This window comes from Puntigrus tetrazona, chromosome 13, assembly GCF_018831695.1.
Source record: "Puntigrus tetrazona isolate hp1 chromosome 13, ASM1883169v1, whole genome shotgun sequence".
Taxonomy (NCBI): domain Eukaryota; kingdom Metazoa; phylum Chordata; class Actinopteri; order Cypriniformes; family Cyprinidae; genus Puntigrus; species Puntigrus tetrazona.
In genome coordinates, this window is record NC_056711.1 from 4,757,776 (window position 1) to 4,783,170 (window position 25,395).

The 25,395-nt window shown below is 38.5% G+C and overlaps 1 protein-coding gene across 37 annotated transcripts in view; it reads right to left on the reverse strand.

Annotated features, from left to right (window-relative positions):
• Window positions 1–21,957, reverse strand: part of col13a1 (collagen, type XIII, alpha 1) — an 88,851-nt gene extending 66,894 nt beyond the window's left edge. For 11 of the 37 annotated variants that reach the window (XM_043254946.1, XM_043254921.1, XM_043254923.1 and 8 more), the window contains exons 1-2: window positions 21,316–21,951; window positions 15,890–15,959 (exon numbers count right to left, since the gene is read on the reverse strand). In XM_043254946.1, coding sequence (XP_043110881.1) covers window positions 15,890–15,959; window positions 21,316–21,600 — 355 coding nt within the window. In that variant the 5' untranslated portion in view covers window positions 21,601–21,951. Of the gene's footprint in view, window positions 1–15,889; window positions 15,960–21,315 lie in introns of all 37 variants that reach the window. The other 26 variants (XM_043254953.1, XM_043254950.1, XM_043254949.1 and 23 more) reach the window with 7 other exon arrangements.
• Between the last annotated feature and the right edge of the window lie 3,438 nt (window positions 21,958–25,395).

A 25,395-nucleotide genomic window follows, 5' to 3' on the forward strand; every position in this document is an offset into this window, starting at 1 on the left:
TGAGAATTACATCTAAATTGTGCGTGAAGCAGTGTTATACGATTAAAGTAATACTGTTATAAAGTCCCAAAGCATCACAAAACGTAACCATTTTACTTTATTTTAGTAGCTTGCAAGCAACGTGTAAGATTCATTCAACACATTTCTCCTTTGTGTTCAAAGAAAACAGCACTATTCGAGTTTGGTGCATGAGGGTGAATAAATAAAATCTTAAACTCTTCATTCAAGCCCCTTGAAGATCACTTTGTCCATCAGAAAAGAAAAACACAAGGTCATTAGCAACTGTTGACATTGGCCCGCAAGTGTGCATGAGAGTTTATTCATGTGTGTGATGTCTGTAAAGAAAGTAAAACTGCATGTGTTTGTGTATCTCTAATGTCTCTTACGTCCATTCCATTCCCATGTCACGGATACCCATGAACCCAAGCCAAACATTTTCGACAGTCTGAAACTTACAGTGTCAGCTGCTAAAAGACAAATCTCTGCCTTCCAAGAACAGATGAGCATTATAATGAGACACTGCCATAAATGATTTATATCATGTTTAATAGGTTGAGCGACAAACACCAACTCAACCTGTACCAGGGGTCAAGATTAACAGTGAAAGAACTGCCGTCCATCATTTCGTTCGGTAACCTATCGCCAACAAAATCTATTTTTTTTCACTATCTGTGTACATAGTGTAGCAAAGTCTAATTTCCATCTTTAACTTCAGTCGTGGATTAAGCTCAATTACCAGGTTCCTGCCGCAGTAAAAGCCGTAACTGAGAGAAGGCAAACATGGGGATCTAGAGGGTTGGCACATGAAAAGAAAGCCTCAACACACATGCACACAGTCACTTTGTGCTCTAATCCTGGATTACTATAGTGCACTTTGGTTAGATGATAACACAATCCACACACTAGCTCACCTGTGACTGTGAAAGACCAAGCTTAAACCCCCCTCTCTTCCCCTGCGGCATTGGTACAGTAAATATAGGGTTGGAGCCGGCAAACATGCTTGATTTTATCTCCAAGAGCTCACATTTACTACTACTGGCCCCCGAGGGGTCAATGATGACATAACAGACTCACGAGTAAACATAAAGCAACAAAGTCTTTTGAATAATTTAATTGTATTAAAATTGAATGTGAATCATTCAATTGGCCCATTGGCCTGACCTAAAAGTATACATACTTTTAAGTCAGACAAAACGGAAGTGACTGGCATAGCCACAAAATAGAAATTCGGTGTTTGTTGGTCATAATTTTTCACTTCATTGATTATAATGGGGTTGATTTTGTTGTTTTTACAGTGCGTTTAAAAGGGGGTATAAAAAGTAGAATAAAGTAATGTTGTTTTGAGAATAATCTCTTAACAGGGTTTTTATAAGAAAACGCTGTAATTTTGTTAAAAATTCTAAAACAAATACTCTTATTATAATTTTAAATTTCTGTTATAAAATCCTAAAGATTTTTGTTTAATTAATTTAAAAAGATTAACCAGTTTAATTGTGTGATCCTGCCCTTTATTGCTAAAAGAATTATTAAAAGTATTTAATTTATTTTTGTAGAAGGCTGCTTAAGACATTATTCTCGAAATAAATTTTTTAATGCCATTAAATGCACTGTAAATTGCGTAGTAGTTTTTGTTTGTCTGTTTGAATTACAGATAGCTTTAGCTGTGCAGCTTCACTGTACTTGGTGAGAACAATATCCTTCCTCTCTTCTGGTCTTCGTCGTTACTCGTTCCAGGTTCAGTTTCAAAAGGTGAGTCTATTTTTCCAGCCCAGAACCACCCTTTGTTGGAAACGCCTTTGGCCAGCATGTTAGAGGAAACAGTGTGTCAAAGACAAGGCTAAAAGCTCAAAAACCTTGAACAACTTTGAATGTTAAACTAATCTAAAGACTGAATATTTATATACTGCCTTGAAAAACGCAATTATCTGTAGTCTGATTACACTTTATTATCACAGTGGTAACTCATAGTGTGTGGTTGCATTACGGTGCTTATTTGAGGTTTGCTCTAATTTGCTGAGCATCCTGATTAAAGAGGAGGTCATGCTAAATACTATCCAGTCATTACGCCGCCCTTTCATTATTCTATAAATGAAAAGAAAATGGAGTGTACAAAGCATTGAGTGGTCATCAGGGCAAGTTAAGGTCAGCGCTGATGGATCACGTGTATATATGGCTAGTCTACTCTGACCACGGCAAACGAGAACAAGGTTCTGACACTGTCCCACGCTTACACACACACCTCTGCCTGACAACCCAGAGAGGGGCCCCTGAGTAAAAGCCCTCGGCACTGTAAATAACCCTGTTTATCTTGAGGACATCAAACGGATGCTCCACAGCAAGATGAGCAAACCAACTGGGGCTCTGCTGGGGGAAGGTAGGATAGTTAAGGAGTTGTAGACGATTACAACCCCCTCGTTCCTCCAGCCTCTACATGTTTGATCGCTCCTATCGGTTCCCCCAACACACAAACTAAGTGGCCACTCGCACTCCTGTTTCACAGCTGGGAAAGTCATTCCCTAGGGCCCGTAGGGCATCATCAGATATGCCTTAACAACAGTGGCTTGATGAAGAGCTGCAGCTGAACTTTGACCTCAGCACACAATCACAGATACACCTGCAGATAAATCTGGAGTAAACACAACCAGAGTCTTCTCAGGCCAAATGACCCTTACCATAACCAGAACATCAATTAGACACCAAGGTCACCAAATCAACTGCCCAGAAGAAAAGTTACGAACTGTTTTTGACAAATACCAGGGTTGGGTTGTGTCACTGGAGAAGGCTAATAAAAGTTAAAATTACTTTACTCATAATAGTGGTATAGAATACAATGTGAATGAGATCAGATGATTACTGATGTGTAGAATAAACTAATAATGGTTGAAAATATGGCTGTGTATAGGGTTACCCTAGTTAAAAACAAATATACTAAAATGTAACTGAAACACAATTATTTTGCGATAAGTATACTACAAATACATAATAAAAAAACATTTAATTGTACTTTTGGCATACTAAACTGGTATACTTAAAGTCTGCTCAGTTGGGACAATAAATTGTGTAATTAATGCACTTTAAAAGTAGCGCTGAGGTCCAGCTATAGATATTGTGAAGTATATTTGATTGTGCTGAAGTGGAAGTACTGCAAGTATTCTTCAGACACACTTTAAATATCATGCATATAAAAGGTCATATAACCCTCATCAACAATGACACTTAAGCACATTTTAGGTTTAAAACTAAGAAATGTGCATTATGCAAAAGTGGTTTAATTCTAATTCTTTGAATATTTGAACTATAAGTAGTATGAAATAAATGTATGTATATATGCATCAATTTTTTCCTGGGTTATTCTACACTGATATCTGTATCTGAAAACTTTAGATTGTGTGCAATGCTGCCTCCACACCAATAGGTGGCAGTATAAACTCCAACAACACCATCATACTGATTGTTTAAGAAAAGAGCCTGTGACAGATAAACAATATAAATGTAACGCACCTTTAAGTTTCTCAATTCCAGTGCAACTAGTAAACCATCTGTTGGCTGCGTAAAATTTGAAAAGCTCATTTGTCTAAAGTAAATATTTCGTAAACGAGTCCGTGAAAATGCCCTTTGACGGATTACATACCTAACAGTGTAGCATTAACAAACAGATTTTCCCTTATTTCAGCAAAGCTAACTTCTGTACAATTTGGCAGCACTCTTATTTTCCTTCTTGAGTATTTTACGTAATTTCCCACAGAGTCTCTTAAAATTCATGCCGGTTGGCAAGATCCAAAGGTCTTATAAAATGAGTAAACGGGCAGATTTCTGGGAAGCCTGAAGCATGTTGACAGCACAGGAGGCTCGTCTGACTCCGCGGCCCGTGAACTCCGTCCCTGTCTGGGATATCGCAATTGATAAGTGTCAGTCATTTGCACAGTGAGGAAGAGAAACAACAGGGGTGTGTGAAACGATCGCACTCTGGCCACATTTCGGCCCTCTGCTGAGCTTGCATCTGTTTTGCTTCTCTGGCAGTTTAACTGTTAATTGAGCTCTGGTGTGTTCACTCTCAAACAGACACATTCACAAGCATCCGTACTGGACGGTCAAAACACGTCACGTGGCATTCACAGGTCTCTCAATGCTTTGATTGAAAAAGTAACTGGAACCCCAAACATCTGAGGCAACTTTTCCCCTCAGTCTCTTCCACTTTTTTTCCCTCATGCTTTCTTTGCCTTTTCCCCATTCCCCTGACCAGGAAGTCAACCAGAGGTCTTCTTGACGTTAGAGTGGAAGTTAAGTCAGTGTCCAGTGTCCCTGTTAAACACATAGACCTCATTTGTGAAATGGCTTTCCAAGTAAAAAGCAGAAAGAAATTCCTTTGTGGGAGTATTTGAATTCCTTCTTGAATAAAACTCACTTTTGAAAAAATGCTTGTAGTCCCATATAACCGATGAACCTCAACCAACTTGCTACTTTACAATTCGATGAATTTGGTAATCCAATAAACCTTGAGTTTAGGAAACTCACTGCTCATCTTAATCTTGGGAATGTTTTTTGCTCGTCTGAGGGCAGTACATTCAGGCACCGAGAGAAAAATAATGTCTTCATCTCCTGCAGCGTAAATGAATAGTAATTTTGTAAATAGTGATATGACTAAACAGTTTTGCTACCTTTATAATAAATAAATCAAAGAAATTATTAAAATGTAACATTTTTAAAAGAAAAAGTTGAAAAAGTAATAAACTAATGTGTAAAAATAAATAGTCAACCCGCAATCTCCATGTAAAAAACATGTAGGCAATTTTATACCTAGAAATTGGCAATGTCCTGAGGATATGCTGATAAAAACATCAAAGGCCTGCAAGGAAGCCGTAACTTTGTAGCAAGTCACATGAATTGAACCCAAGTATTTCTTTTATGATTTTGTCCTAGTTTTGATTTGAGGGTAGAAGTATTCTTTAATACATCCTTGCAAAGGCTGGAAAAACTAAGTGGAGGGGAGAGAGGGGATGAAATCACAGAGGAGGAGAGAGATTGAGAAAATGGTTGATTTAGGTAAACACAGTAAAAGACCATAGAAAGGTGACAAAGCTCTCAGACTTGACAGGACAAACAAAGGAAAGGAAATGCTGCCTATCTGTTTAAAGGGCCAAATTAGTTCTTAAGTGCTTTACACGGACGGTGGGAGAAGATTGGGGATTATGGGGCTGGACACTGGGAACACTGAAGTGGAACACAGTGGAACAGTAGAGCAAATAAAGTTCACCTAATCAAAATAAGTATAAAAACAGGGCCATAAAAACGGTGGGATTTGTGTAGTGACAATCAAAAGGCTCCGACGTCCATTCTTATAAGAACATCACAGGATTATAGGTAATCAGCACTGACTGAAGGGGCTGAGAGGTCAGGGTTCAATGTGAGCCTCCAGGAGTTCCTTTACCATGAAACAGATATTGTTCTGCTGAATTAGCAGCAGTCTTTGGTGGTTATCACAAATCTTAAACCAATGCAACCTTAAACCTGTCATTCCAGGATGTCGGGAGACGTCCACAATGTGCAAAGCTGGAAAGACTCAAAAACATTTGCAAACCTTTAAGCTATATTAAATTCTTTGTTATTTTGTTATATTTGTCAATGGATTGGATCAAGTAGAAAAAACATACTATATGCTATCAATTAAAGTTTGGAGTCGAGTTGGAGTGATTTTTTTCAAAGAAATCAATACTTTTATTTAGCAAATCAATACTTTTATTTAGCAATTTTCGATTCATTCAATAATAAATCAGCATATCAGAATATATTACCATTTTAGGAATATATTTTTGAATATGTTAAAATTAAACAGACATTTTAAATTGACAAAACTGCACAATAATTAGAAAACAATTCACAAAAACATTACTGAAGTTACTGAAAAGTTTAATGCTGTAAAACTATATAAATGGCTGAGAATATAAATCAACTACAGCAGTGTGTCCTTTCAACAAAATGCACATGCAGATGAAATTATATTTATGAATCATGTGGAATACATTCGCTAGTTGTAAAAGGCAAATTAACCTCATATTATGACATGGCCTTAAATTAATAACTAATAATTGCTACCTTTAAGTGACCTAATCCTTTTTAAATTCCACTCAATAATAACATGCACGTCACCGATCTAATGATTTCTGGTCTCTTATGAAAAGGCGACTGAACTTCAGAGGAAATGACATAAGCATGGCTCCAAGGACGATTTACCAAATAAGTGCCTGATGTGGACATAAAAGAGAGAGGTAAGTCATCTACGTGAGTCTTTTCATACTGGGCCATCTGTTTTAGTCCTTATTAGCCTAAAAGCAGCGTAGATGCCAAGGGTTTAGTCAGAAGAGGACTGATTTCTTCATTATTTGGGACCATGCATGCTTGAAAGACTGGAGGATTATGCATGAAGACTCCTTTTCATCATTATGAAATTACCTTTTTTCATACTGAAATCCAGAGACCATATAACAGAGATTAAAATCTAGCAACAACAATCTTTAAATTAGACGGTGCACAGATTCCTGCTCTGTCACGGCTGATTCTGTTAGCGAGGATCTTGATGATATGAGATTTGTATCTGACTTGTCCAGCAAACCCTTGTCTGATTCGATCCACAGCACAGGGGAAAGTCAAACCTGCGCTTTGTGCGTTATATACTCTTCTAAAGGTGACTATAATTACAGACGAATCCGAAAAGCCATGTTTTATGAGTCTCTCTACAAAACACAGCAACTAAACCTGTGCTTCAGTAAGAAATGAAATGTTGTTATAAAGCAGGCCACTTTCCTGCCAATTCTGGGTCATGACCGCCAATTCATTCCTCTGATGTTTAACAATATATAGAATTTAACAGATCACATTTATGCTGTATTTACATGCCTTCGGGAACCATTAACCTCCTCTAACTTAACACAATATAAAATGTACATGCGTAAGAATAATAACCGAAATTTGGCTATATTCTAGTTATACTGCATCATCTTTTAAACTTTAACCAGACTAATCCACAATTACATCTTATAGTAATCTGAAATATTATTTTAAAATATGTAGATCATTATTAATATTACGATTAATTCGTATTTACAAATGCCCAGATGCATGTAATTCTGCCATTGCAAAAAGTCATTGTAAATCATGTAATGTTTAAAGGATTTCAATTTGCAAACATATGAAAGCATTATATTATCCTATGTGATGCATCATTCTGTTGTGGACATGAATGCCAAATATGAGTTGATCAAATTAGTGGTTAAATACTAAAAATGTAGTTCAATAATCAGCCTGACTTTTTGCTAATTAATTGCAAGTCTATCATAAATACTGTATGGAGGGGAAAATTCTTTCTGAATGCCATGTAAAACAAACCTAGCCATATTTGAAGGAATTAAGGGCTGAAATTTGCCTCCGAGCGGGGGGCCATGCTGGCGACAACCTCTTCTGCTAAGACTTTCAAGCACTTAATTAGTCTTAGACCCTAAAAGGTGACACACGACCTTTAGAAATGTGCTACTACAATTTCAACTACCGTTAAAGCAATAGCCTGAGGAACAAAATAGTCCAATAGGGGATTTTTTTCTTCTTTCAAATTCAATAAAAACTGTTGTTTTTGGACGTCTGCCCGGAGCTGTTAACATAAGAAGTGAGCGAGCTCCCTGTGAGCAGCAGTGAGGGGAATGCACCTTGATGCCCACAGGAAATCTGCTACGAGTCACGGGGCCCTCAGTCCATGATGCCAGCGCACACTCGACCTCAGGGGAGCAGGACCATGAATCGCACACACGCACACAAACCACACTGGTTTATGTTATCAGACTATCAGACTCAGAGTAAATACAGATCCTACAGCCAGTCTACAATGAAATGTACTGATTCCCGGTGCTTCAATGACCTGGAACATAACGTAAATACACTTTAGGTTTGGATTCTTTCAGTGCTGTCTTTGCGAATACCCCTATTTAATCAAATTTCAGCTTAACATCTATCGTAAAGGACACTGTAGCAGGAAACACACTTTCCAAGATCTGTACCTTGCCAACAGATCTGACATACACCAAATAAAGCTATTCAGTCGTCATTTTACAATCAGTTTTGAATAGCGAATGAATATATATAAGACTTATAATGTGTACGAATCATGCAAATCTTTGTGTTGCCAACCTTTGTGATAATTTAAACATTATTAGTAAATACAAAACATATTTTTTATCTAATATATTTTTTTTAATAATAAGACTTATGCATTTAGATCAAAGTCATTAATAAAAATTGATATTATATTAAATTATACGTTTAATTAAACTATTAGTGCACATTTTAATTTGGTTAACCAGATGGACCAGTGCTAGCCTGACCTTACGTGGCCTGACCACAGCCACAGACAAATTTTCTACATTTTCAGCACAACACATTACAGTACATTTTTAGATTCTGTATCTCTTCCAAAAGCCGGGTGTGCAAAGTGTGTAACGAAAGGAATTCAGCGGGAGACACAAATACACACGATCTTTTAAAGTAGAAAGATTTAGGTTTCCTAACTAAAGCTATTCTTCCAGCGTCTGACTAACCTATTTTAAAAAGACCAGTATAACTGACCACAACGAGTTTGCACAGCATTTGATATCATTCCTATGTTCATCTGGGAGATTGCATCGGTTCAGTTTACTTCTAATTTTTATCACCATCTGCAGAAGCACTTAAAATGTCTCTGAATCTAAGACCTGGTGGGAAGATGTTTGTGTTTGTTGGTTCGTGTCCAAAGAAAATCTAAACCTGCATGAATTTCTGCCTCGTTCAAAATATTTGTGAGAAATCTCCTCTTTGAGAAAAATGCACTCTTGTTTACAAATGGAGACATTAGTATCTGGATTTTACATATTATTTGACTATTAATGTTTTTTTTTTTCTTCCCAGAGAGTGACTAATGACGTCTGCACAGATTTCAACAAGCTGTGCTCACTTTAAAGTTTGTTCAAGCAAACCAACAGTGACACAACTGTTTGTAAACCAAAATCACGCTGTAGGTTGCTGTTTGTTTGTCCTGAGGTGTCTATTTTTGGAGCCTTAGCAAATCAGTATATACAAGAAGAGGGAATGTTGACAATATGACAATTTGCTAAATTATTTGCACGTTCGGTTTATTTGTTCACTGAGCTATGTGCATAATTCTACGCATCATTATTCAGCCATTATGTAAACCCAATTCTAGGAAACAATTTTCATACCTCTCTGCATTTTTTTAAAAAATTGAGAGCCATAGCATTGTTACAGCTCAAATAATATTGCAGGATTTCCAGACAATGTACAGTTTTTCATTACATAACTGTATTTTTATGACAGGCTAAATGGAGTTGGGTTTTGATTACACCTAATTTCACCTTAACAGATTCGCTATCATGCATCTGTAGAATCAAAAACTGCTGCTCGTTTTTTGGCCAACCGCAGTGGACCGACTGTGCATTTCCTGCAGCAACATTCCTAGAGTAACACATTTAACCACTAAATTTTCATAAAACGTTTGCCGTTGTTTCGAGTGAAGATTCCTCGTGCCATCATTCTCTACAGCCACAAATATTTCCACAAGATTCAAACTGTTTAGAATCAAATATACAAAGTGGATACCTTCTGCGAAGACATCAGGAATAAATATCCAGCACAACATGTGTTATGTGAAAAACAGACACATTATTCCCTCTCTCTCTCACGTACAAAACCGGCTATCGGGTTGTGACCGGTTGTGAATCATTTCAAATGTAACTTAGTCTTTTCGGTCATCAGAAACAGATAAACTCATCATTTCAGGTTAATATATGCATCGGCAGTATAAATAGATTCTCGCTCGTGAAGGAAGCCAGTTCTGAGTTTTCCCAACTTTCACAGTCTCATCCTCTCTCTGTCCATCTGAAGCTCTCTCGTCTGTGTCGGTCATGACTCGCAGGCTGCACCTCTCCCAAGTAAAGGCTGCTCTCTGGCAGCTGCGGTGTAAAGTAATCACGGGCGAGGAAACGAGATCCAAAGCCCCTCTTCCTGTCAGCAGACATGTCAAGGTGAACTTGGAGCTCCTTAAATAACCAGCAGCACGACCCTTTCACCTGACCCTGCTGTGAGGATCAGAGGAAGCCTCTTGTTTACAAGAGCATTAAGGCATTTTTAACTGCAACTGCTAGAGCGTTTTTCCTTTCCTCTTGTGCTGTTCGAGAGATTGTATTAACTGGTTTCAATGTACTAGTTAATTTGAGCACTGTGAGGTTGCTTCTAATCTTTCTGTGTATTTCTCTCTCTCTCTCTCTCTCTCTCTCTCTCTCTTACCAACACGCACCGCAGAGCTCTTTGATCCGGTTCTGAGGGTCTGCATTGGTCTGTCATCAGGCAATGCATTGGGCGTTCTCTGAGTGCCCAGAATGCCATGTGCTGTGTGCACCGTATCCCTGTGGGAGCTCTGGAGACACAAACTCTGACACCGTGTGCTGTGTGCAATGCAACAGCCATAATGCAAGAGCGTTTGGCACAAAAAAGTGACACAATAGAGCAACAAGTGGTAAAAAGCTATTTAATCCCAATGTCTCTGTGCCACAAAAAGCAATGAGCTGAAAAATACTTTCTATTTGTGACTATAGCAATTCCAATGTATTGGCTTCAAGCTTGGTTCAGTCAAGACAAACAATTAAATGTCTTTAGACTAGCTAGTATTATGACCAGTCTACACTGAAATATAAAAAAATGTAAAAAGTCTTTCCGAAGCACCTGGTACCTGCTGATGGTCAGCTGCTTTCAAAACTCTCATGTGTGGGATTTCTTTGTAGAGCATCAAAGGTTTTTTAAGGAGCATTGCATCTTGTTTTTGAAGAATTAAGCATTGTAGCCAATCACAGACATGGCTGTAGAGCACGTGAGTGTAATGGCCAATCAGTGGTGTGTAAGACTCAACCAAATGATGCTTGCGAACCCTTTTTTGTGAACAGTCTCTACCGCAAATTCTATCTCTTTAATGTCTCTGTAATTTCAATGAGATTAAAATGTAGAGACATCTGGAAACCTCTAATGAGAAAATACCCTTGTCATCTCACTAGCGTTTTGAGAATTTCGGAAGATATCAACACAAGGCTTCAAACTTCCCACTTTACTAGGATACTATGAGATACTAAAGTACGCAATCAAAAGATGCTAAATATTTATCACTAAATTCTGGTTATATTAGGCATCTGCATTTTATAGTACTCCTGCTGTTTGTCAACAATTGCCTCATTTGCATCTATTTTTGTTACTTCTAAGTCATATTAGGAAAACATTCGAGTTGATAATTAACTGACGTGTAACTGAGAACTCAATCACCCTCTGAGCAACACACTTTTCCTCTTGGCTGTGTTGAGCATTTAGGGATGATGGGGATGTTAAATATGGCAAATATGTCATACATCAAGTTCCCGGAGTCGAGCTCAGATTACACACGCTAGATATGGCTTCTCTTCGGAGCGCATCCAGGTAAACTGCCAAATGTCACTTCCTGCAGTGAAGCATGGGGCTTTAGAGGCCTCTCACCCTTCCTGTTATACTCGTGATTAATCCCACGCGATGAAATCCATCGTGCCCCTCTTTACGGCACCCAAAACAATCCAACAGAGAGGTCTCTGTGATGCACACGTTTAAAGATAGCACTCTTACTCGATCCCTTACGACCCCTGGTGACACGACTAAAGCCACCCATGCTTGTCTGCGGTCGGAAAACAAGTCACGGCGGCGCTAAATCCTTCAGGCGATCGGCTCTTCGGTTTTTCAGAAATAAGTGCAATAGGGTACGTAGAAGCCGAGAGGGAGGCGGTCTCTTTCGTTCGCTCTGTTTCCTACTACTTTGTCCAAGAAAGTGCCATTCGGCTTCTCGTGAAACAATGTGTGGATTCAAGAGCGTTCTGGGTGCTTGGGCCTGGATTCAATCTAACTGTCATGGGAGTTTTCCTGTACTCTGACAAAGCTGTTGGCAGTAAGCGCCTCCAGGATCGTTTTTACAAATCTCCGCTAGAACAAAGAGCATCGTATCCATCAGTATGCCACGATTGTCTACACAGTTCATTCGCACCTCCAGACGTGTGCATTTGGTTTTCTCGTCACCCTCCGATACCAGCGTAGAGGCTGGGCAGATAAACACGCCATCCCGAAAACATTTTTTGGAGCTATAAATCATTGTCGTTATGTATACACCCCGCGTTCTTGTTTTCTCCGATGACTAAATAGCGACATTGCGTCAGTCGCTGTTAACAGCACTGTCACACATCCAGCCATCTACGATAAGCCGCGGACAACATTTTTTTAATAATGATGTTTATATATACACATCTGTTCAGAAGGTCACAGCTAAACAGCACAGGCGCTGAAAATTGACCTAAAAGACTTATAAACTAGAGCTGCTTAACTGGTTATACCAAGCGGCGACAACCAAAACACTGTTTATCGTACAGAAGTAAACAAAATCAAAGACCGAAATTTACTTAAATATTTATTAAAGTATTAAGGTCGTTTCGGCTGGTTTGTTTTGAGTGTTTGGTTTCTAAATGTCTCATCAATGGTTTCATGCTCTTGGCGGCTAATAAATCAACACACAAAACGAGCTGTGATCGCATAAATCATTTTATCCTCGCTGCAAGTGAACCTGTATTAATGTTATCTGGAGCACATTTTCTTTTACCTTGTACGTTCATGTAAAGCAACCTGTCTAGTATAATTTTCATAATGGTTAAAAACAATGAAGGTTTAAAATATATTAATGAATTATTCTACAGCAATGTGAGGGAAACTTACTTAAATATCATATAATATATAAAAAATTGTAATGTGACAACTATTCTAATAGCTAAAGTTGCACGATATATTAATTAACCAGTAATTAACCAGTTACTAAAAGACTGTGCTGCATTTCACTTTAAACTTTAGTAAGCAAACTGGTTTGATGTTAGAAATTATTAATGTTGCCTACTTTTATAGTTATACAAAAATACAATTATTTATCAAAAAAATTCATAGTTTATAGTTTCACACCCAACATTTTTTTAATTAAATTTACTAAATATTTTAAGGTACACAATGGCATTGAGTTCATTTTAGCTACATTTAAACAAATTAATTTAGTTGACTAACTTTTAACTATTTTTTAATGTAGCTAGAATGAATTTTTTGCAACAACTTACCTTTTGTTGTAAAATGTTATCCTTTTTTCAGTGTATTGAATGAGTCAAATGAGTCAGTGTATTATATTATATTTTATATCATGTGTTTTATATTTCACCTTTTTTCACAAATCATGCATTGAAAGAAACAAACAAAGTTCCAAAGGTTCCAAAAAAGTAAAATAATAATAATAATAATAATATATATATATATATATATATATATATATATATATATATATATATATATATATAAATATTATTATTATTATTATTAAGAAAGAAAGAAAAAGAAAGAAAGAAAGAAATCTATTCAGATGTACTCCCCAGTTATTGTACACTGATCTGATTTCTCCCATCAAACACGGCAACAGAAATCATCAGGTAGTTTTTACAGCAACAGATTACAGGAAAACAAAATGTCACAATGTCAGTTATTTCCAATATTTTGCAGCCTTATAATCCACAGAGGCTTATTCATACCTGCAGTGTAAAGATGACTCGGGGATGGTCAATATCTTTCTTCACAGTAAGAATGCGTGGCACCGTTACTGCATTAGTGCTGAAATGTGCAGCGCTGGAGGGTAAACAGTTGCGTGTATGAACCGACGCTGACTTTGTTAATAAAAACAAATCTTGGAGGATTTCCGAGTGAATGAGAACGAGCCAAATGGGTTTTTAAACACGAGTTGAGTGAACTTAACCTCTGGAGCCCCTTGGGATTGGCAAAATCTGAAAAAATAAACTCATTTGGATGTGTTGAAACTTTCCCCAAGCCCATATGCCAGCTGTTTTGAGAGTCTAGCAGCACCGCAAGTGGACCAGGCTCGGACTAAACGCAGAACGAAAACAAAACAGTTGTATATAAAAGCACCAGATACTCTCAAAGACAGTCGTCTTCGCTTAAACGCGCCAAGCCAAGAATAATAACATGCTGTCCTTGGGCTGAACCGCACATGACATGCACACAGCATTCTTTATGAACTTGGAAGAGGAAGCGCTAACTATACGCTAAAGCACTATTTTGTTGATGGGTTCATACAACTACACCTTTGTGAATAGAGCAGTTATTACGCCTCAGCTGTAACCCAAACATTAAATCAATGCCCTACGTATACAAGCGAGTCTGTGCGTTTGATGAAGGAGTCACAGACTATTACCCACCGCTGAGCACTCAAAATAAACAATGGAATGGAAGCCATCTGAACACTGCGTGCTGAAATGATTGACAAGCGGCAGCTGGCCACATGGTGAACAACATATATGTGGACACCACCTAACACACACATAGCACACATAAAACCGTCCGTGATGTATACAGACCGTACTGTATCTACAGTTAATGGGCATTTGTGCTGATGTTTTGCCTGGTTTGCATTAAATGGTTGAAACAGAGTGCATTGCGAGATCAGACACTCTCCCACGGCACAGCAATAAACAACCAACACGGCCATTATCTGGGATGCCTGCTGTTAAATGGTCCCCACACCTGGTTCGAAAGTGCCTATCCAAGACATGTCCATCTTAAACTGGTTTCACTACGCTGTCTGAAGTCACTTCCCACTCAGTTAACACAACAATGACTAGCACTGACTAGCCTAATTAACAAGGAGATGTCTGTACCATCTGGCATGGTTCTCGGAGATGTGTAAATTCACACACACACACAAGCATAAGGCTATAACACAACAGGTTGTCTAATGACTGACATCTGGAGGTTATGTTACGAAAGCAAGTTAAAATGTAGCTCCGCTGGTAGTAGAAAAAGTGGTGAGGCCAATTTAATATATGTGTGAGTAATTTATTATGTTTTAATTTTTAAAAATATACACATCATCCTGTATCTAAATTATACATTTTAAAATTGTTTAGATATTTATCCAGCTGTGTAAAAAAAAATTATATAATGTATTATTAATTTATTATTTCATATTTCTACAATTTTTATTATTACATTTATATTTCTTTTTAAGTTAATAATTTATCACACACATTTAACTTTTTTTATATAAAACAAATTGTATATACATATATATATATATATATATATATATATATATATATATATATATATATATATATATATATATATACATTCATTTTAAGTATTAATTAATAAATTATTAATATTCTATTATATTGTTTGACTCTATAATTACTTACTACTATAAAAACAATACTATATTCATATTTAATATTGAATAAAAAATTTTATTTAACCCCCAAAGAGTTAACGAGCCCTGTCTGACATACGGATGTGACTTGTTAGTCGTACTCTGTGAACTTTGTTTACTGTTCCCTGCGCTCAGGGCCAGTCAGATGACGCCATCCCAACCCTCCGGCTTGCATCACGACCCACTCAAACACAAAGTGAAAGCAATGACTGCCAACAGGGCCCCGAAAATACGCCTGCACCTGTCACCACAGCAATGCCAGTCCGAGGGCACCAGTGAACGGGACACAGAGCAGAGTGCTCTGTTCGCTCTTTTAAATGACGTGGGAAATGAGATCTAGTCCATCACATCTCTATCCTGGCAACAATAGCATCTCTTCACATACCTGCAGACTAAAGACTGTTTCGAGGAAGGAAAGCTCAAAAGGCTTAACCGCAGAATACATTTAACTCGATGTGAGACGTGACAGGCAGAGCACACTCTCACAGGTGTGTAGACACCGAGGAGGGCCGAGCTGTGGATGAATGGGGTTAAGAGACGTACCTGGTGGACAGATGCAGCTGTGAGGAGCATCCCGAGCCTCACGGATCTTCGGCAGACGTGCTGCTAATTTCTGGAAATAAACAAACAGGACATTTGAAGTCAGACGTGCAGAAATAGACCACATTGTACATAAGGTACAATAAAAATCTACCGTAGTCGGTGTTAGATATTTGCTATTAACACATTCACCTAGCATTGAAAGAATTCTCTTATGCTCACCAAGGCTGCATTTATTTATCACAAATACAGTAAAACAGTAATATTGTAAAATACTCACTTAAAATGTTTAAATGTATTTTATTTCTGTGATGGTAAAGCTACATTTTTAGCATCATTAGTTCAGTCGATAGTGTCATGTGATCCTTCTGAAGTTATTATAAAATGCATTACAAAATTTCTGCTTCAGAAAAATGTATTATTATCCATTTTGAAATTTTTTAGTGGAAAACGTTTTTAAAGATTTTTTTGTAAAAAAAAAAAAAAAAGAAAAAGTAACAGCATTTATTTAAAATAAAAATCTTGAGTAACAAAATGAATGTCTTTACTGTCACACTTGATCAATCATGTGTCCCTGCTGAATAAAAGTACATACATATATTTATTAATATATATAAAACATATGAATATATTTATGTGACATTTCAAACAGACTTTAAAAAATCTCCTTAAAAAGCTATTTTTACATCGACCTATGAAGCTTGACAAACATATCTGACCTTCACCAGGGCACAACTATTGTTTCTGCATAGCTTTAGGAGCCGTTCGCTCTATTAGCAGCATCACGTCTGTGAGCAGTGAGGTATTTGATTAACAATGCATGTAGGTCACTTTTCGAAGCCAACCAGTTTGTTAGAAACTCCAGGGTAGCAAAGGAATCAAAGCAAACGCTATATAGATGAACAGGATTTAAAGAACAGTTTGTGCTCTTAAAAAGAAAGAAATTTCCATAAAAGAGACATTAAACGGAGCTACTACTGTATTTTTAGCCCAAGCTTACAAAACCGCAGCTATAACAGACATATCCACTGTATGTAGAGCCGTTTCACTGCTGGAGCGATCATTGACTGGATACATTTATGACTGAATTGTAAAGTTTGTCAGCCATCTGCATTGTGGTATTACAGGTCATGCCTTTCCTCAAATATTGAAAAACCGAAGCTAAATAATTCTGAGACCGCTATCGGACATTTTTCTTGCCCCAGTTTATTTTAACCATCGATGGTTCCAGGGCTTTATTTGGTTGATACTGGCAAAACCCTCTTCCCAGCTGGAGAAGTCTTCACTCAAACCACTCTCAGACACTACAAGCCATTGTAGCAGTTTTTCCACGCTGCTGAACTGGGCAGCTCTACAGATACTGTAAACCAGATAGAGCTAATGGGGGTTAAGAAGAAAAGGAAAACCTAAAGAATGCTGAGATGAAAATATACCGTACGTGTGACAGCAAGGTTAACCAACAGACGGTTGTTCCGCGAGCACAGAAGCCGTGGAAAATGCATTACAATTTGGAGGGAACCTGTGCTGCGCGTAAACTGCTTTTCCACAGGAGCAATGTCCAGGGATAATGCCAGAGCTTTAACTCATGATTTTCCAGTCCTGCGTTCCCAAATAACATGTTTCTTTAGAATACTTTCTAAGCATTTTCAGTTTTTTAGACACCTCAAAACCATTTCACTTCAATCTAAAAATGAACGCTAATGCAGTGTTACGGCGAGCAAACAATAACCAGTGATGAAAAGTAAGCATGAAGGGTTTCATTGATGGGAAGCACCTTGAACGAGATCTAAAGCAACAAAGACTTTCATTCTGAAGCACATTAAGTTACTGAAGCATTTAATTCTGGTAGGGTGTGTTCCTTTATGCTCGAATAAAGGTGTTCTTAAAGTCAACATGAAATCAACAATGACCCTGTTTGCTTTCTTAATACGCACCTCTGGTCTTATTGTGCACGATTCATCTGTGCATGCTATTCCAAAGAGAGAAAAAAAATGTTTGTTTTTCGTAATCTTTCATCAAAAAGTAATAACTTGGACGCCTCTGAAACGACTTTTTCGACTGATGTGACAATTAAATTTTTTTTCAACCATCTGGCTTTATTTTGGAATGCAACAGCCACTTTTTACAATCCAGGCAATTCTATATCACATCCTGTCCTCCATTTTTTTCTCATAAAACATCTCATTAAAACTTGAAAACGATTACACTCTTAAAAAACAAAGCTTTTATAATGGAATACATGGTTCTATAACATTCATGGGTCTTTTCCATTAGACCAAAGGTTCTTTATGGTGGAAAAAATGCAAACTGGTCTCATAAAAATATATACCACTTTTTTTGCAACACTGTTTTTACGTGCCTTATCGAGTGGCGCTAAAACATAGATTCAATATGTGAACCCTGGCACCCTTTTATTATGTTAATATAAGTATGTATTTCGGCAGTTTAGAATTGAGATATCTGTGGACTGTTGCTAAAAGTTCTCTATCATGTTGGAAATATGCCCTACACCAAATCAAACCCTAAACCTACTCGATAATGTTAACAAATGCAAAACTGATATAGCTGCGTCATTTCAACTTCCTTTTACACAGATTTGAACTGTTTTGTTGAACAGCAGTTACACAGGACTGAAACCGGAGCTCTTCGTCTCTCAAGTACATCTCTGTACTCCGTGAACTACCGAACAAACCTTCCGTCAGTGAAAAAACACAGATATGAAGCTGGATATGTGTGACGCTAGCATTCAAAAGCATCCGTTTTCAAATAGCCCAGCATATTAATATTCATAACATGATATTCTTCAAGTGATTGTGTGAAAATTACAGGTGTCAATTAAATTAAAAGGTGCTCCCTGCTTCTTTTACTGCTTCTAGTGTTCATTTATTTTGGAAACCGCTTTGTGATTTGTACTTTTTTTAGCTAAAAAGTGCACCAAGGTACTTTTATGCCACGAGACCAGGTAGGAAAAAAGGTCTTTAAATCATTTAAATGTTCTTTACATCAAGAAAGAAAAATGGTTTATCTCAGAATAATCTGCTGAAAGGTTTCCTTTGGGACCCAGAAAATGTCAGCGCTACGAAAACCCTTATTTGGATCCGTTATTTTTATCAACATATGGAAGTGAAATGGTTTGCGAACATGTTTCGTGCTGACTTTAAGATGACGTGATGTTAATGGTAAGGCTGCGGTAATGGCATGAGACAGCTGATGGCCCAGGGCTTGCAGGGATAGGTTGGGAGGGAGGTGACATTCTCTGCCTCCCAGCTTTAATGGTAACTCGATGCCCAGTATTTGATCTGGTTTTAACAATCTATTTTGAAAGGATGACAAAACGTTTTACAATTCCAATGTCCGTTTACTACTAAGACCCCCAGACTCTGTGCCTGCAGGCCAAACTCTATCGCTCTTTCCATTTCTTTCATTCTCTCTCTCTGTCTCTCTCTTACTCGCTCACGTTTAGCTACTTTCCACCCTTAACAGATCTTGATTACACCCCTAAAGGCACGTTCTCTTATAAATTGTGAAATCAGCGCCGTTCTAACCTTCAACAAGCACTTCCAATGTATACGTTTCTCAGCTTTAATGGAGACGTATACATGCAACTTTTACGGTGATGCTGAAACGTCGGTTGTCAATATGTCTATTAGAAACATCTGCCCTTGATAACAGTACACCCCTGAGATAAACACATTTCAGATGCTTTTCAAAGGCCCATCAGTATTGAACAAAACCGAATCCTATTTCAGTATGTTTTTCACTACAGTTAAGCATTTTTCCTCCAAAACTCTCATTACTGTAATGCATGTGGACATTTTATTATTAGTAATTGCCATTATTCTGAAGGATGACTCTCATTACATTCTCATTGCAATAAGCCTGTAATTCTTTATCTGGTTTTTGCATGTTAAAAATGCCTGAAAGGTGCCTAGTTTCTAATAAGCAAATCAAATACATATTTGTACGCCCTGGATATGTTCATGACAGATTTCAATGAGACCCACCTCTAAATGACTCAACATTATTCAGATAGCGTACTCAGACTGACTCACACTTGGCTGACTCAACTCCAGTTGGCGTACTCTCATTAACACACTAAATATTCACCTCCATCATCCTCTGCAGACTCTATTACTTTATAGACCGCAGATAGTGAGTTGGCAGTTAAATTCCACCCAAGTACTTTTAGCACCTCAAATATTTTACATGCAGCTAGGTGATGAACCACCAGAGGCCAGTAGGAAGGGACCACAGCCGCAGGCAACGTACTGCATACATATACATATATACATATATATATATATATATATATATATATATATATATATATATATATATATATATGCTTTTCTCCACCTCACCAGGTTCAATCCTATTCTACACAGCACTGAAGCTGGCGAGAGCTCTAAGTGCGTGATTGGTGATGTAAAACAGGTGGTCGTACAGTGACACAATGTGTTCAGCAGGTCTTGCATGCTGCAAATAAATAGTTTTGCTAAACAACAACAGTCACAGCTTTCAGTAGCTTTCAGACTTCGCTTAAAATTCTGTCTAATGGGGGGGCATCTACTGGATCACATCAATTATGTGCACTTTTATTAAGACACACTAATGGATGTGTCAAAATGGCAGCAGGAAATTTTGGCAATATGACTGTGTTATTTATAGACACTCATTCTAGAGCAATGCAAAAATTTTGAGCCACGTAAAAGACTCTGATCTGGCATTTGAAGAGCTATAATTCATATTAAACTTAATTCATTAGCCAGGATTGAGTTATTTATTACTTATGCATGACGGCGAATGACATTTAATGTGTAAAATATTAATATAAAGTAAGTCGCTTACTTAAGGTCACTATTAAAAAAAGTTATTTACTCTGTGAGTAAAATTAAACAAATAAAGTAGTTTTTTTTTTTATCTTTAAAAAACGAGTAACTGAGATGAAACTGGGAAAAGAGTAAAACGCAGTAAAGTACAATGTTACAAACAGCTAAAGCATAGGAATAAAATAACTCCAAATAACAGTTAATAAACAGAACAAAAAAAAAAAGACCAGGAAAACTGGTCACAAAAATCAGAAACTAATTCTGATCCATGTGCACGAGCGTGTGTGCTCAGTGAAAGTGCGTAAACAAACGCGTCAGGGCCAATAAACAAACTAACTTACGGGCGAGGAGATTTGGTATGAATTCATATTTTAACACACATTAAAGTAGTTCGCAGTCCTCATCTTCCACCCCTGAAGTCTCTGTGCTCTTTAAACTTTCTGAACAACGCACTTTCGCAGAGACTTCAACAAGGTGAGACAACACGGACATCTTCTCTTTCACTCTGTCCTCGCACTCATGACTCAAGCAAATAACTTGTATACGCCTGACTAGATATCATTACAACCACAGACAAACGTCGTAAAAGTCACCGCTCACCTCCTCTAATATCTGATCCAGTCGACTCCACAGGACGGGCTCCACCTGTTCCAGAGAGATCCAGCTGGAGGTGCGGGGGTCTCTGTCCTTTTCCAAACTGAGCACCCTGGACTGTAGGTCCGACGTCCTCAGGTAGAGCAACACGCAAACTCCAAACGAGATCAAACACACGCAGACAGCACACGCGTCCTTCCAGTTTGTCACAAGGCGCTTTTGGCAGGGATGCTGGACGCAGGTCCTCTCCAGACCGGACTGAGGTGATACTCGCAATTTCATGTCCTCCATGTCTGCGAGACCTGTTTAGGCTGTGTGATGTTTATCCACCACCGAACGGGCTCGTGCTCAAATAAACTGATTAAAGTTCTCCTTCCTGGCAGTTAAAGCGCTTTTCGTGTGAAAACTCGATCTTCAAAACGACCTCGACTGAGGCATGCCGCTCATCCAAGCGCATGGAGATAATTGTTGAGTGAGCTCCGGCTCTAGTGGGAGTCTGCGCGCTTCGGTCGTGCCATTTGACGGGTTTGTCTGACTGCTGAGCGCCTGAGTCTCTCTCTGAATGAAACCTGACACACGCTGCACGGCTCTCCAGCGCTCACAACGGGACCCTTCGCTTCTCTGTCGCGGACAGGCCCCTCCTTTCGGTTTATTTAGGCTAAACGGTAGGGCGGGATTCACGGAGGAGCTGACCCCGGCTTTGATCCGGCTCTGGAGAACGATATTTTTAGGTGCCTGGCTGAATCAATGCGTAAAGTGCACGATCGTAAGTAAGAGGAGCTGTTTCCTCGCGCACACTCGAAGGGGGGTTTCTAAACAACGTTTTAGTTATCAAAACACAAGGCTACAAATTAATCAAAAATCAACTTGCCAACTAAAATCGCCGTGGCCACACTCCACAGGAAGCTGAGTTTGAATGAAGAGGAATTCATGCACTAAAACTGGAAGAAATGCAACGGGTAATGGCATTCGGGAAAAATTAAGTGGTTATTGGCCTGGATTTACCTGCATGACTTTATTTAAGGCCTATAAAAGCTTCAAACAAAGTCTTTTGAAACTATGTTGACCTTTAAACAAGACTGTCAAGCCAATATTTAGAACATTTTATCTGTATACGGTATGTATAAAAATCATGAAGTGGTTCGTTGAAAGCATTACTCATTAATCATTATTTAGTCGGTGAGTGAGTCAGTCAGTCATGTATCTCGCAAATCTCTAAACTACAATGAGCTTTGTCAAAAAAGTTTAGCTATAAAATGATGATGGATCGCCCTTATAGAATGAACGAGAGAGCCCAACGTCGCAAGCAAACATCTTCATCAGTTTAACAGCAGGCGCTGCAGATGCTCACGACGCCACCAAATAAAGAATGTTCGCTGCGCATTTCTTTATTTAATGGTGTTGTGAGCATTTGCAGCGCACGTGTTGCGAAATCCATAAACTTGTTTTCTTAACTTGCAGGTGTTTTTTCTATTTCCAGTGCCTTGATCTCTCTTGGCCCCCGTATGAACGAGACATTAGATCCCGTGTTTCTTTCGCCATTCAGTCAACAATCTACAACTGTTTATTTGTTTTGAACTAAAGGTCTCTTTTGTAACCAGAGCACAAGGTAAGTTCACGTCGCTCTCGGTTATGTCTTATTTCCTTCCCTCCTTTTAATGAACGCCTTGGATGCAAGTAAGTAGTCATTTTAGCAGACATCCGTTTATCCGAAATGACTTACTGTGCACTTATTACAGGGACAACCCTCCTGGAACAACCTGGGGTTACACAGCAGTGATGAGTCATTGAGCCTACGGGTGTCGAACCTGCAAACTTTTCGGTAACCAGCCCAGCCCGCTTTACCCATCCCAACACCATTTATTGCCAACGCAGATGTTAAATGATAAACTTAACATGTGGTGTCACAGAATCGGAAATTAATTCATGAATTTGCATCACATCTCCTTTCAAAACGCGAATTCCCACGAATCTGGCTGATCCGTTTGAGAAAATTTCATCAGCATGGGGCAAAACAAACTAGCCTCCCCCTCGTCAATCTTTACCACCTCCGCCACTAACTCTTTGATTATTCCCTCCTTTCATCGCAAGCTGTGTTGAGTGAGTTGGAGAGAATAGCGGGGGCTCTTCATTCGAAAAACAAACAACAAATTGTCCTGCCTAATCAAAGTAGGCAGCCACAGGACAAAGCAAACTTGCATTTTATCAGCGAATACCTATAAAGAAGAGAGTTTCTAGGCCAAACCAGAAAGAGAACACAAAGTAGTAGTTTCTAAAACGGGAGCCAGAACCAGGCAGTCCGTGAACGAGGACAAAAGGACAATTGTCTGCTGTCCACAAAACACATGTGAGTTGGCTGTCAGGGGAGTATCTGGCTCAGAGCAGCTATTGGAAAGGGCTGATAGAGTGGACTGAACGATATCTAATTCTGCTCCTGACGCATAGACCGCCTGAGCGCCGGGATGTGAGCGTTGTCATTCGGTCAAACTGGCAGCTCGGAGCGTGTTTGTGTTTTTTTTTACCAGCCATATATTTATGTGAGAGGCTTTTACATCGGTTTCAAAATACCTCTTTTAATAGATTTTCATTAATCTGTAAATTAAAGGTCATGCCAGTCATAATTACTACTTCATTTGTTTGCTGTTTTGCTGTCTGTAGCAACTAGGCCTGTGGTTAGCTGAGCAGATGAGCTTTGGACCTCCAGAATCAAGATCGCCGACCTCAAGCAGCGGCTGCTCTAATTACATTTACAAAACCACACGGGGTGGATTAGATTATAGTACGTTTTCCACAGGCCCACAGAAAGCTTTAAAAAGCTAATAGAGAATTTCCTGGCCCGCGTTGCGCAGCTGTGAATTTAGTCAAACTAAGAGATGTCCTTCCACTATCAACCACATCTGAAGCTCTGATGGCCCCACAGAGGTTCATTACACGCGAACTGGAGATCGTCCGAAGAACTGAATGAACTCGGTGTAATTGCCAGTTGATTTTAGAAATGAAAAATTAATCTGGAAATGAGCGCGATGGACTTCCTTTTCAGAATGATCTAATATTGTTGCGCAATGTATTGAGCAATTATACATACCCTGCTGGATATACACAAGAAAGACATCGGTTTTGAAGAAACACTGAGCAAATGCGAACACAAACTGTCAGATACATCTGTGACAGATTGTGGAAACTTAGAAAATGTCTTTTAACGGAGCAGATCAAATTCCCAGCATCGCAGTGAGTATCAGCGCTCGAGGAAAGAGCCCCTGTTACTCGTTTTCACTCGAGGACATCCCAGCACATTCTCAAAGTAGAGCCATTTCATCTGGTTCACCATAATGCAAGGGCATCTGGACACAATTTGAACATGACAATTTTCTGGTCAACTACTTAGTAATCATGCAGTGAGTTCAGTGTCCTTGTATGGCCACTGACAGCGAATGAAGACGCAGTGTGTTCTCGCTCTAAATTTAGTGGATTCTCAGAGGTTTGGTCAATTCACCCCAACTTTATACATAAAATAGGTTCTCTATCTATCTACCTTAGTTTGGATGTTTGTGCATTGAAGCAGAAACCCTTTTGTTTGTCCTTAATGTGGTTGATTGTCTGCGGGAGCTGTAAAGTACTTTGCTTCCGAGGATGATGCGATGTGCAAAGATTACAATTGAATCTTTTCTCAGCTGTGTTCATTTATGATCGAGAATTTCTCGGCCACTTGAAGAATGCATTCAGCTCGGTTCTGCAGCATTTTCTTTTCAATATTATGAAACACTGGAGCAACCTCCTTCAAAACCCTAGCAACCGAATAAAAGTCACTCTAAACCTTGTATAGCATGGAGAACGGCCTTTATCACATTAAATCTCTCATCATACTGTCCAGGCTTAACAAAACAAGGCTTATTACCTTTAATCTTCAAAGCTGACAAAGCTCCAAACTGCTGTAATCTTTTAGCTCAGGTTTTGTCGAGCCAAAACAGAAAAAAACATTATATTTCTTGTTTTATAGAGTATGGTATTATTTAAGAGTGACAGCGCTTAAGCATTTACTCCGTTTTTTGAGAGTATAGCAAATTTTCCGGCACTAACGATCTGTTG